General features: G+C 34.1%; 1 protein-coding gene across 1 annotated transcript; it reads left to right on the plus strand.

Annotated features, from left to right (window-relative positions):
• The first annotated feature begins 874 nt into the window (after positions 1 to 874).
• Positions 875 to 13,394, plus strand: LOC144965146 (fructose-1,6-bisphosphatase 1-like). The gene is made up of 7 exons (XM_078900139.1): positions 875 to 1,215; positions 3,624 to 3,786; positions 4,838 to 4,930; positions 5,537 to 5,677; positions 6,004 to 6,141; positions 7,415 to 7,531; positions 11,587 to 13,394. The coding sequence occupies exons 1-7, from the start codon at positions 1,043 to 1,045 to the stop codon at positions 11,773 to 11,775; spliced, it is 1,014 nt and encodes a 337-aa protein (XP_078756265.1). The 5' UTR covers positions 875 to 1,042; the 3' UTR covers positions 11,776 to 13,394.
• Positions 13,395 to 14,594: the final 1,200 nt, after the last annotated feature.

The raw sequence follows: 14,594 nt of genomic DNA on the forward strand, positions 1-14,594 counted from the left end.
TTTCTCTCTCTCTCTTTCTTTCTCTCTCTCTCTGTCTCTCTCTCTCCTTCTCTCTCTCTCCCTCTCTCTCTCCCTCTCTCTCTCCCTCTCTCTCTCTCTCTCTCTTTCTCTCTCTCCCTCTCTCTCTCTCTCTTTCTTTCTTTCTTTCTTTCTTTCTTTCTTTCTTTCGATCTCTCTGTCTTTCTTCTTCTTCTTCTTCTCTCTCTCTCTCTCTCTCTCTCTCTCTCTCTCTCTCTATATAATATATATATATATATATATATATATATATATATATATATATATATATATATATATGGTATGTGTGTGTGGCGGAAGGGGGGGGGGGTGGGCACCATTCATCGAGTCTCCTACTAAAATAGCAGGTCGCTATTCATATATCTCTTTATTTCGGGTAGTTATTTCACTGTTACTATAAGATTACAATAAAAATAATTTAATAAATCCTTAGAGATTAGGTTTGTAGAAATGTATTTGGTTGAAGATTAAACTTTAAACTTCTCCCCCCTACCCCGCCACCGCACAGACATTATGATGAGTTGGGCGACGTGACAATTTTATCTCGTCAAAAAATACGGCAAAGGTGGAACTCATCGACCTTGAACTTCGTGATAACCTTGGTCTTTCGTTTCCTTAGTTGAGGACAAGAAGTAGACCAGTTGGGAGTTTCACGGCATAAATAAAACTGTGATTATGAGGACTTCTTTGAATAAACAAATAATGTAGTACGATATAAAAAACAGTCAATGTTCAGTCATTATCAAATTAAGTTAAACTGGTGTTTAGTTTTTATGGTTATATTATCCTTTTTTTTTAAAATGCATTATCATTTTTAGTTATTAAATATGAAACAGACTGGCCACTGACCCGATATGACCTGACCTATATATCTTTCACTTCCACGTCTTCCAGTCTCTCTTGATTTTGGTTTTGTCCCGGCTTCTGAGGGGATTTTTGTGTGTGATTATTTGTAGGTTCAGCAGTGTCTGCAAATTACGTTTTTTCTCCAAACATACCAAAGTGAGTTAATTACTTGAAAAAAATGTCATCAGGCCAACCCATCGATACAGATTGTATAACTTTGACAAGGTTTGTGTTGGAGGAGCAAAGAAAGTATCCCCAAGCAACTGGAGACCTCACACAACTTATCAATGCGATCGTTTCTGCAATCAAGGCCATTTCATCAGCTGTAAGAAAAGCTGGCATCCATCAGTTGTGAGTATATATAGATGAACAATATTTCGTTGCTTTTTCTTGTTTTAATTTCGCAACTTAGTAGATCATTTAAAGAGTTTGTTGTCTCGTTTAAATTTCGCTCTGGTCCTGACTGCTCCTTTTCCTATCTCAGTACAGCCATCTCTATTTTTAGCATTTTGTTTAATATTTCCCTTTGAGACCAGACGAGTCGCGAATCACTAGATAAAGAGAAAATATGTCATAATCATAATGAATCAGCAAGCATTAACTTTTTAGTTTTAAAATGAAAGTGGGACAGGAACCTCACATGCAGTATGCAGTCACAGTTTGAAGGAGGCCAACCAATTTACTAATACAAATCTCAAAACTTGTCCTCGATTTTGATTGGTTTCTGAAAAGTGGCCTTTCACTATGAAAATAAATAACCTTATACATCAGATATGTGCAGGGACAAGGGGTTTGGGGAAACAAATATAATCACTGATTCCCTTTACAAATTTGACCCTTCTCTACCTGATCTCTAGTATTTGCGCCACATTTTCTTGTGACAAATCATATAACTTAAACCTGTTTTAAACATTTGGTACATTGGATACATTATCATCTTTACAATCCCTATAACTATAATCAAATACACCTCCTGATTAGGAAGGAGAGATGTCGCTTAATCATGCCCACGTTAAACACACACACACACACACACATTACTCACATCTTTTACATTACTTAGACAACATAAAGATAGTGATTTCAAACTCAGGATAATCATATCGAGAGATTGACTACACAGATTGCAAGTGAACAGAGAGAACGTTCTGGTTACATTATACAGGGTGATTCAATAAAATATGAACATAATACAATAAATGCCTACACACATCATTCACACTCTCTATTTCTCTATTGCTCTCTCTCTCTCTCTCTCTCTCTCTCTCTCTCTCTCTCTCTCTCTCTCTCTCTCTCTCTCTCTCTCTCTCTCTCTCTCTCTCCTCTCTCCTCTCCTCTCCTCTCCTCCTCCCTCCCCCTCCCCCTCTCTCTCTCTCTCTCTCTCTCTCTCTCTCTCTCTCTCTATCTATCTATCTATCTATCTATCTATCTATCTATCTATCTATCTATCTATCTATCTCTCTCTCCCTCTCCCCCTCTGTGTGTATGTGTGTGTGTATCTATGAAATTAGTCATTAGTCAAACATAGGGTTGATGGTTTATATATTTTCTAGAGTGCTAAATAGACAAAAGAAACGCATGTTGCCCTTTGAATAGGATGCTAGTCTGTTGCAAATTATATTACACCAGATCTAACATCCAGCTATCCAATAACTTCCAGGTTGACAGGAGGTTAAAAAAAAAATCTCAACTTCATCCTGAATCGATCTCAACCCCTTTGTCTATAAAACGAGTGCCCTACCAATTGTGCTTTCAGGGGACCACTGCCCCCCCCCCCCCCCCCCCCCCCCCTTTTTTTTAATTTTTTTTTTTTTTAATTTGGTGTGTGTGTTTATATGTGAGTGCATGTACATGTATTTTACAAAGGCTGCGGCTATTCAGACTCGAGTCTGAATAGTCTCCCGTGGCAGTATAGTTTTTGTTTATTGTTGGGGTTTTTTTGTATTTTAATTATTGATAATTACATAAAATTAATCTAAATCAAAATCCGCTTTATTAAACGAGAAAGACAAAATCATAGATAAACATGTGTTCTGATTGGTTGGTAACAAAGTGATCTCATTGGGAGGGGAAAAACAGTGTTTTTAATAAGTTAAGACTATGAGATGACAATGGTCGGTTACCAAGCATCGGTACCAACTGCCTAATATTGTTATAACGATGTTGCTAAACAGGGGTTTTACTAAAGTGTATGTCCCTATTTGGGGGGGTTTTATTACTAATAACTTATAGCAAGAAAATCGAGACCAGAGGCCAATGTCGCTATCCAGGGGTTGTCGTTATCCAGAGGTTTCACTGTATATCTTAAGGTCGGTTCTGCTAAAAGCCCTTTTTTCTGCTTCCCAACCACTCGTCATTTAGGCAAGCACCGCTGCATTTCAATTACCTCACTTCTTTTATATTTGTCATTAGAGAAAAATTCCCTTTATTAATTGTTAGAAGCTTTTCTTTACTAATTTTATTTATTTGAAGGAAATATGATGTTCTTGTCATGCTTTCCTTTGCAAATGCACAAAATAAAAGGATTGTACACTTGTTATAACTGAGCTGTCCATTAAAAATATTCAAAATTTACCCTCACTGTCATCTTTTCAAACATGGAATCTTTGTTTATTCTTCTTCAATTATGCCACTAGATTGATATAAAAGATGGGACAGCCACAGACCTCGGTCGGTAAAATGGATAGTTCCATGTATTTTGATAGCTCATGTGTTTTGTGTAAATTTTAAAAATTGTTTGTTTGTTTTTTAATCCATAGGTATGGAATTTCAGGTTCATCTAATGCAACTGGTGACTCTGTCAAAAAGTTGGATGTTTTATCGAATGACTTGTTTATCAACATGCTGAAGTCATCATATACAACGTGCTTGCTGGTATCAGAGGAAAATGAAAATGTGATTGAAGTGGAGGATGAACGCAAGGTCATTTTGAGTTAATTCCATTTCATATTTTTGGGCAAATTTGATTGGGTTTTTTAAAGTTTGATATTTTCTTAATTCTGTAATTTGAAGGTGCAACGGTTTTCTTTTGTCCATCATCAAATAAGGTGTAAAAATATGTTTTATTAAAATTGTGTCGTAGTCGTATAATAGATCATGATCATGTGGTAATATTTAAATAGTAAGTTTTGTTTAGCTTCATTGCCTTACTCAGCTATAATTGAAATAATTAACTCAGTCATATACTTCTTTGTGAAAAAGAAGTAATTTTTTCAAATTGATTTTAGCACAATTATTATTATTTTTGGTTCGAGTAGCTCCCATGGATGAGCACTTAATGTTCAGGCAAAAGGACTGGTATGGTTCTGGCAATGGTACAGGGTTTTTTGTACCCTTCTCTTCATCTGCCATTGAAGTAGCTAGAACTGCTGAACTGACATTGTATTTTGCAATAAACTAACATCATAATCAATGGATAGCACGCTTCTGAAGAGATGAAGGGGGTGGGGGGGGGGGGGGGGGGGGATGGGGGAAACTCATGCCACATATGCCTAATGGTTTTGTTGGATAACTTTTTATTGAATAATGATAAACAATTTTTTTTAAATCAAAAAGATGATGCCAATAAAGTCAGACTAATGAGAATACCACAAATCCAGAGAGTTGTTTTTTATTTGTTTTTTGTTTTTTGTTGTTTTTTTTTCGGTTTAAGCAAGAATTCATTATCATTAGAGCATATTTTTAAAAATATAAATTTCATTCTTTTAGGATTTTTAATTTGATTACCTTCAATATGATACTGCATGGAGGCTAGTCTCATTTAGTGATTGATTTACAAGTGATACGTTGAAAATGTGGAATCACCCACGAAATATCTTCTTCAATGGGTAAATATTTATGTTTTTTTAAAACAAAATTGATGAGTTTTTTTCAAGTTTGCAAGTTCCTTGTAGATGTTATTTATCTTCTTCTTTGCATTTGCGGATGTTGGTTTATTATCATCATGCATTATATTCTTTTTTTTCTTAAACAGGGCAAGTACATTGTTTGTTTTGATCCCTTAGATGGATCTTCCAACATCGACTGTCTTGTTTCCATTGGATCCATTTTTGGTATCTATAGAAAGGTATTTATGACCCTTTGAATCATTTTATCTATATCATTTATGTACTTTTTATCTCAAGTATCGGCTTATATTGATTTCTCCAATGATTACATAAATTTTGAAGATCATATGTATTAAATGTCCCACACTGGTTGAACTGCTGTTACCGGTATGATTATGATTATGTAGTTGATTATGTAGTGTTTGTTTTTTTAACCTCCATTGATGGTGTAACTAACAGATTGTTTTTATACACCTCTGTTGCGCATGCGCATCAGCGATGCTGTGTTTCTGTATTTGGTCATGGCAAATGTTATATTGTAACACCCGTGCTTCTTTGTTAATAAAGAAAATCGAAAGTTAGAACCAGAAAATAGAAGTTGCATCGACGGTAAAAAATGTTCTCTAACCTTATTAAATGTTATGAATAGTCAGTTGACTCTGTACCACCCTCATCCCTAGGTACTGATTTATCCTAAATTTATATTAGATTTTAGATATGTTGTTTACTTTCCAGTTTTTTTTTCTTTTTTGTTTGTTTTTTTAAAGGGGGGGGGGGGGTTCTGCATTACTGTCACAAATGTAAAGTAAACTATTGTTTTGCTTTTTTGTTTTTTGATAAAACAGCCCACAGAAGGACCTGCTTCTGTTCAAGATGTTCTACAGTCAGGCCGCAATCAAGTGTGTGCTGGTTATGCTCTGTATGGGAGTGCGACAATGGTTGTTCTCAGTCTTGGCAACGGTGTCAATGGATTTATGCTGGATCCAGTAAGCAAGTTTTATATAAATTTAGGCTGTCAATCCATCAGATTTATTTTTGTTTACTTATCTATTATTTGTAATCTTATCTTTTAAGGGGTTCTCAGATGATAAGGTTGAATGTATTTGTAAAACCCTGCTCTTATTTGTAATGATGTCCGAATTACCAAAATAGTGTCTTCAATCTTCAATGGCTTGTATTTGCAAAAGGCCCCATGGGCCAATCACTGCAAGTGTTCAGTTACAATTTACAGCTGTTGCGTAATTTCTGTGGTGATTTCCAATCAATCTCACCATTTATTTATCTGATGACTGTGCTTGATCTTTTTATCCAGGCCATCGGAGAATTCATTCTGACAGAAAGAAACATCACAATGAAACCACGAGGCAAGATCTATTCCATCAATGAAGGGTATGAGCAATACTGGGATGAAGCAGTCAGGGAATATGTCATCAGCAAAAAGCGTCCAGAGGTAAGTCAAAAGTTACATCTTTCAATAATTTTATACAGATAAGCATGGATAAAATGAATGAGTCCATGCAGGAAAAAAGAAGTTTGTTTTGTATTAGAAATTCCTTACTCCGGTCTACCTTTCTTTCAAACAGTATTTTCTCTTAAACCATTTTTTGATTTTGCACACATTCCTCCCTCTCCCCCCCCCCCCCCTCTCTCTCTCTCTCTCTCTCTCTCTCTCTCTCTCTCTCTCTCTCTCTCTCTCTCTCCCCTCTCTCTCTCTCTCTCTCTCTCTCCTCTCTCTCTCTCTCTCTCTCTCTCTCTCTCTCTCTCTCTCTCTCTCTCTCTCTCTCTCTCTCTCCCCCCCCCCTCCTCAACAAAAAAAAATAAATAAAAGACACTCACACATACAGAGAGTGAGTAGCTAGGTTGTGCTTAATCTGCTGGACGGGAATTTTCGACAAGCTGGTTTGTTATATCAGTGGTACTCCAAGAAAGAAAATTGATGGACATACTCATGAGTTCGTCATAGCCGTCAAACTCATTCCTAAACTCTCATGCTTTTTTTTTCTTTACTTTTCAGAGTAAAGACCTTCAGTGCATGTATTTCATCATCCTCTGAAATTATCATTATATTTTTCACTTATGACTCGTGATTGATTACATTTATTTGTGACACGCACAAATGATAATAAACATTGGAAACAGGTCTCATGCTATGATGACAGAACTATAACAAGATTTTGTCAAAAGAATAAATCTTAGATAAATAGTTGTAAGGATATTTTAATTTAAAACACAATGACTATGAGACTGGTTTAATGTTTTACTCAAATTACTAAAGAAAGTATAGTTGAGCTCAGTTTTTATTTTTTAATGTTAAAAAGATTTTTTTATAAATTACGTTTTACTCATGAGCTGACATAAAGGAAAGTCTGTTGACGTTAAAATAATAAATGGGAAAAGTGAATTATATATATGAACCTCTAATATTTACTCTTTTGCCACAAAGCATAAATAGTCATAGTATTCATTTTCACAAGCAACTGCAAAAGATTGTAAATTTGTTTATATTTTAGTCATTGTTCATGTGTTGCATTTAAGAGATGTTAAAGTCCATGTACAGTGATGGGGGGATGTTAATTAAAGTCTAGGTAAGGTGTTGGGGGTAGATTTGGGAGAGAGAGTGCCTACTTCACAAAGTTCTTTTCATTTCTGATCAACAGTATCAATGATAATTGTCTCGTGGTATGGTCATAAGAATGTATATTGTATCATTTTTATAATTCTAGAGTGGCAAGCCCTATGGAGCTCGTTACATTGGGTCAATGGTAGCAGATGTGCACCGAACTCTTGTTTATGGAGGTATTTTCATGTACCCTGCCACATCTCAAGCTCCAAAGGGAAAGGTTGGTTATATCATTTATTCTTATTTTTTTATGTTTAGTTGTTGAATCGCGAGTTCATTGTTTTTGGATTGATTCATTCGGAGCTTGAAATGATGCTGGGGGAATAAATGAAACGCTGTGAAGTGTCAGGTAACAACAAATAATGCAAATGTTGCTGCTTGATGCTCAAAATAATTTAAACCGGTAATCAAATAGAATGGAAGCTTCAATTTAATTCACTAAGATAGAAAAGAGGAATATTTCGGTTTCCCCTTTGTAAACAAACCATGATGAGTGAAACACGAATGAGAGATGAGAAAATATTTCATTTAAGCCGCAGAATGGCTTTTATAATTTGGACATCCTGTCAAGATTGCGCACAGGTTTCCTGTGGCATAACATTCACAATACCGTGCATTGTTTCAGTTGATTCCCTACTATTGCATCTGTAGTTTTTCTTAACATTTAATACAGTGCAAGCCCTGAATAACGACATTGCCCATAACTGGAAAATTATCTCATTATCCAGAGGTGTCTTTTTTCCGGGGTTTTCAAGAAAAAAAAGGGGGGGGGGGTGAAGCCCATGAATATAACGATGCCATGCGTGGACAAGTGGTTGTGATAAGAGATATGTCCCAATCATGTTAGAATGTGTATTTTCTCATACATTGACAATAGTAGCACCAACCAGCAGATATGTCACAGTTTGCTTTAAAGACAGTGCCGTGCCGCTGTTCAACACTTTAAGATTCAACCCGTCAGACCCGACAACGGTGAAATATTCATGGGTGGGGCAGTCAAGACAGAACTCAAAGTAAAATCCAATTGCAGTGAAGGAAATGACAGGCACGTCACTACCGGTGGTTGATTTCAGCTTTGCTTTTTATCAATTTGTTGACCAAAAAAAAAATGTTGTAGAAGTTAAGATTTGATTCCTTTTACTTGCAGGGAAGAACTCATCGACGTTGCCTTTGTATTGTAAGGTAAAAATCAGACCAAAATTACAACTTTGGTGAAGAAAAATAACTTTGTTGACAATTATTGTGAGCATAAAAAATTATGAATGATTTGTATCTCTGTTATTTGTGGGCCAATTTTGTCATTCTTGGTATTTTTTTATAATGAAGAGATTGGAACTTAAATTATTACTTTGTATTATTCAGCATTGAGAAGATGTGTAGCAAATAAAAATATTACGCCCTTTGAACCGCACTGTGGTCTATTCTTGTAGACTTTTGAGTCCTTGACCAATCACAACCTGTAATCGGTGATCCAAAACAAAGCCGTAATGTATTATGCTACAGTTATGCAAAAAAATTGACACCTTTCTGAGTCAGCCTTAGACCGAAAAACTAAAAGTGAAAAATATAATTGAGAGGAATTTGAAAGTCACATTGTTGAAATCAGCTTGAAGAAAGAAGAACATTGGTCTGTATATTTTTTTTTATTGTTTGAAAAACAACTCTTTTAGAGTAAATTTGATTTTTAAAATTGCACTTGTTTATTTTAGCCTATTTTTTTATTTATTGGCCGATTTCTTGATATTTATATCATTGTTTATATCTCAGTTAGACGAGAGAGGTGATATATTTTGTTTGTTTCAAGTGTAACTAGAACTCAAATTTGCTTTTTCACCTGTCAGCCATACCTCACTAATGAAGTCATAAGGGTGGTGATTGTGATGCAACCATAAAACAACTATTTTCAAAAGCAAAACGTCCAATCGTTGAAGGTTCAAGATTCTAGGAAGCCAATCATTCTTTGGTCAAAAATCTCAAGCAATAGTTTGAAATATGGTTACGGACGGATCTATGAAATTGTTTCTGTGTGGGGTTTAGTCGTGAGTGACCATAGAAAACAAAAATGCAACAGCAGACGTCAAAGGGCAGGCTTATATCATCAAAGAATATCTAAATGATTGACATGAAAATTTGTCACTCCAAGAATGGACTCAATGATTTTGGACAGATTGCAGGTGATGGGGCCAGAAGTAGGTGCATATATATAGTTCTCGTCTGTTTAATTAAACATTAAACCACGTCAGCACATCTTCAACGATGGCCATATTCGTGCAAGTCGAGGTTTCTTCCTTTGTGGTTACCAGGCGTTCGTTCAATCTTGTCCCTGTTCTTGACTATTCGTGACAAACTTTTAAGGGTAATCCCGTATTTTGCAGCTGTTTCCTTCTTTGTCATCATCTTTTTGTCTATATCTTTTATTCATCGGGGCAGACACCTTGGTTCTTGATCCGTTCTTGATTTGGTCGAAAATGGGGTTGTCTATTTGGCTAGAGTTTTTTTTTTTATTAAGTGTTGTTGTCAACTACCGATTATTGCCATACTAATTTCACTAAACAAGGGTTTTACTAAAAGGTATGTTGCTATTATTTGGTTTTCATTACTAATGATATATAACAAAAAAATCGGGACCAGGGGTCAATGTCCCAATCTAGGGGCTGTCATCGTTCAAGGGTGTTCTTATCCAGAGGTTGCACTGTATTACATGTGTGGATGCATGAGGATATGAAGAGAATGTGTGGCCACACAATTATAGGGAACTGCTGAGAATCCTTTCCTGAAAACAAGCTAAATGAACAAAGACACTTGAAGATAACATCTGACGACGCATACCCATAATAGGCTAAATGCCATCGCTAATTAAAGAATCTATTTGTTCATTTGACGACACAGGATGATTCCCTTTTTGTTCATCTCAATAAGGATATTCATAATCTTTATTTCCTAGAAAGATAGATATTAATACAGCATTTGCTAAAGGTCTGAAATCGCTCCAATCAACCGGCATACATTCGGATTGAAATGATATAGAACAATTTCTGCCATAGACGGATCATCCAAATTAAGCAGCTGTTCTGATAAAGCAGTGTTCCAGTATTATTGTTATTATTATTATTATTATTACAGTCCATTCCGGATAGTCGCAACTCGGTTAATTGCAACTTTCGGTTAATTGCAACATTTCCCAAGAAACGGAATTAATTCTATGTAAAAGTCAATGGTTAATTGCAACAAATTTTCAACCTCAAAAGGAGGCAAATTCATGGAATCAATCAAACAAAATCTCATGATCAGATTTCATTATGGTGAGATTATGACAAGTTGAAGAATCGAGAGTGGGCGGGTTTAATACTTCATTAGTGTGTCACCACACTAGTAGAGACAAAAGAGGCAGGGCTTTGCAATTCGGGTTTGTGCGGTCATCTGTGACCATTATACATGAGGCAAGTAGGCTGGGCGTGGTTTAGACAACAGGTAGACGATGACAGTTGTGAGGAGAGACTGAGCGATGATATCCTTTGATTAATAACTGTGCATTGTGGCCAACGGGGTTGGTGAGACCTCATTGTCTCTCATCACGGCTAATCTCTTGGACTTTTACGAATGTTGAGAACAAAATGTGAAAGTGAATCCAATCTTAAGATGTCGGCTTGCCTAAATCTGATTTTGCTTGTCAAAATATATACAGGGCTGTAATATATTTTTAACCAAATTGTTCAGTCTGTGGTGGACTCAGAACAATGTTTACAACAACTGATTAGATTTACCATATTTGTGTAAAATGTTGCAATAGTGGGCAGGAAACTCAACTTCGGATAATTGCAACTTCGGTTAATCGCAATATTTTTGCTGATCCCAAGGTGTTGCGATTCTCCGGAGTGGACTGTATATTATTATTATTATTATTATTATTATTATTATATTATTATTATTATTATTATTATTATTATTATTATTATTATTTATTATTATTATTATTATTATTATTTATTATTATATTATATATTATTAATATTATTATTATTATTATTATTATTATTATTATTATTATTATTATTATTATTATTATATTATTATTATTATTATTATTATTATTATTATATATTATAATTATTATTATTATTATTATTATTATTATTATTATTATTATCATTAATGTTATTGTTATTGTTATTATTTAGTTTTGTTTTCCAAGTGTCATATTTTAGATCTCATCTGATATCTTTTGATTGATAGTAATCTTCTGTTCTTTTTTTTTTTCACACCAACTTTGCTCAGCTTCGTTTAATGTATGAAGGCAACCCAATGTCCTACATTGTAGAGAAGGCAGGAGGAAGAGCTACAAGTGGACAATCAGACATTTTGGACATCGTACCGGGAAGTATCCATGAAAGATGCCCCATATTTATGGGATCCAAAGAAGATGTTCAAGACGTACTTGATTTGTACAAGAAACATGGCTTATGATTTATACTCAATACAACGGAATATTATAATGGTTGTTTTGAAATTGTCTTGTATTTTACTCGTTAAGGAAAACATTTTAACAAATCAATCAGAGTTTTGAACAAACATTTTGTTCACATTTAGTCAAGTTCTTTTGTAAACAAAACTGGAATCAAAGATTGTTGCTTTTTTTTTTCTAAAAAATATTTTTTTTCAATTGAGTACAAAAGAATTGCTTTAAACCTATTTGGTTCACCCCATTAATATATTATATACAGTCTTCTTATGTGTTAAAGTAGCAAGGACAACAATGTCTTTAATATGACAGTAAAACGCAACAAAATCTTGTCAGGATAGTTTGTGATAACAAAATCCTAAGAAATCTATTAAATTATTTTCACATTCTTATTTGTGGAATCCTGTTTCCAGGATAGAAGTAGTAGAATTGTCTTTTTTTCCCCTTTTTTCTTCATTATGCTTAATTTTAAGCAGAAAAGTTATCGTAGATACCCTTATTTTATCAGTAGGTTGTCTTAGGTAACGCTTATATCTTATTGCCCAAAATATTATTCTGACTTGAGTTTTGGTATCTATCTTTAATCTTTACATTACTGAGGTGGATAAAACTTTTTTTTTCTTGTTGGTATCTTTCTTTAAATTTGCTTTTGAATGGCCACCTAATACTATTGATACTGTGTATCTTTTTCATTATCATTTCACAAATTATATGCTTAAACAATATCATATGGATTTTGTTCTCTGCAATATTGTTGAAAAAAAAACAACTATCGAGTGCCATCTTTGAAAACACTAGGTGCTCTATGTATCCTATGTGTTTACACTATTTAACTAAAGTAGAAATAAACTACAATAAGCCGTCATTTGAAGAATTTTTGTTTCTTTAAGGTTACCTTCAATGTTAGAGTTTGATTATATAGGCCAAAGAGATATTATATTCAACTCAAGACTAAATTGTGTTGATTTACTGATGAAGTCAAAGGATGTGTAATACTGTGAATAGCATTCCAAATGTTGTGGCAACTTAAATTGGAATTGGAAATATTATTTTTTAGATTCCTTATGGTTTGTTTTTTTTTTTTGTTTTTTTTTTGTTTTTTTTTAATTTATTGTTTTTGAGGGTTTTTTGCTCTTTGAATTTGCAAACCGAAATTATAAAGAATTCAATTCCAAGACATTCAGTAGCAAAATTTTCATGCATGTCTTACTTAAATGTTAGCATTTCTTTGTCGCCATTTTTTATATACAAAATCACTGGATCGTTTCATACATTGTACTATTGCACGCAAATTCCTGAAGATTGATTTTTTTTTTTTAATTGACGGGAATGTATTTGTTGAATTGGTCATTGGTCATACATTATTAAGTACTTATTTATTGGAAAGTCGGAAAAATTATTTCTTTTCTTTTTGTATTGTTATTTTTGTTTCTTTTGTTTTACTTTTTTTTTCTTCGATTTTTACGTTTTAGATTCAAATTAATTCAAGCCAAAGCATTCTGATTTAGGTGTCAGTTTTTTTTTTAATTAAAAATTGTATTTTTGTGCCATAGCTGAAACATCATTGATGAAATGTATTTTGTTGATTATATTTCTGAAATCCAAAGTTATGAAAAAATAGAAACCCAATGCGTTTGTCTTATTTTGTTATATAAATACAGCTGTCCATGGTGGGTGGAGAGGTCACTCTGTCTTCTATCTCTCTTTATCTCTTTTCCTTTCATCATGTTGGGTGGGGTTCCTGACCTCCCATAGTGGGCAGGGAGATACATACTGTGTTTTCTATCCCCCCTATATCTGTTTTCCAACTTGCTATCTGTTTTTGTCTTGGAATGAGATTACTTTGTTTTTTTCATGGCCCTGGTCGGATACCTTGGAGACGGTCGATAGTTAGTTTTGGGTGATGATATTTTTACCTGGTAAATCATCTCTCTGTTATACACGGTATTATTTTTCCTTTTACATATGTATGATTTGTAAACAATTGAATGTGTACCTCTTGGCGGGGACCTGTTCTTGTAACTGGATGAGACATTTAGTGATATCAAACTAAGTACACTGATAGTGTATTCTTGGAATCTACATCTGTTCCCCATTTGAACCAATTCCCTTTTATCTTTCTTATTCTTGGGTTCTTTAATTGTAATTCTGGAACTTTTTACTATCCCATTTTCTTCCTTTGTACTGGGTCTGATATGATCTAAATGTGTTGCAAGCGCCGTAAAACCCTTTAAAAAAATAAAAGCAAATGTATGGTTCGTTTTGGGAGATGCTATTTTTTGTCATTTAAATCATCTCTCTGTTATGCACTGTATTACATTTTGTTTACAATATATATATGATTTGTAAACATTTGAGTGTATTCCTCTGTGCTTGTGTCTGGATGTGACTTTTAGGTGATCTCAAACTAAGTATACTGATAGTGTGCTCATGGAATCTACACCTGTTTCCGATTTGAACAAATTTCCCTTTGTCTTACCTTTTCTTGGGTGCTTGAATTGTAAATCTACAACTTTTTACTATTCCATTTTCTTCCTTTTTACTGACGCTGATATGACCTTAATGTGTTGCAAGCGCTGTAAAACGCTCCAAAAAAACACTTTCGTGTCTCATCTTTGTTCTGAACTGCTCGTTGGTTTTTTTTCAAATCTGTAGCTGAGAATCAAATGTATAGTTTATTTGGGATTTTTTTTTTTATATTTATAGATGATATTTGTCTCCCTGAAAGTCATCTCTTTATTTTGTACAATTGCAATTTTCAGTTTTGAATATATACACTGTATTTTAAGGTTTTTTTGTGTATCCTTCGCAACGGAATCCCTTG

The sequence above is a fragment of the Berghia stephanieae genome, chromosome 2 (genome assembly GCF_034508935.2).
Source record: "Berghia stephanieae isolate SIO BIC M18660-M18661 chromosome 2, UCSD_Bste_1.3, whole genome shotgun sequence".
In the NCBI taxonomy this organism is placed as follows: Eukaryota; Metazoa; Mollusca; class Gastropoda; order Nudibranchia; family Aeolidiidae; genus Berghia; species Berghia stephanieae.

Bases quoted from the DNA above. Each gene is read 5' to 3' on its own strand.
- LOC144965146 (XM_078900139.1), top strand. From the start codon at position 1,043: ATGTCATCAGGCCAACCCATCGATACAGATTGTATAACTTTGACAAGG. The intron at 6,142-7,414 runs GTAAGTCAAAAG...TTATAATTCTAG, and splicing joins TCAGCAAAAAGCGTCCAGAG to AGTGGCAAGCCCTATGGAGC. The intron at 7,532-11,586 runs GTTGGTTATATC...AACTTTGCTCAG, and splicing joins CTCAAGCTCCAAAGGGAAAG to CTTCGTTTAATGTATGAAGG.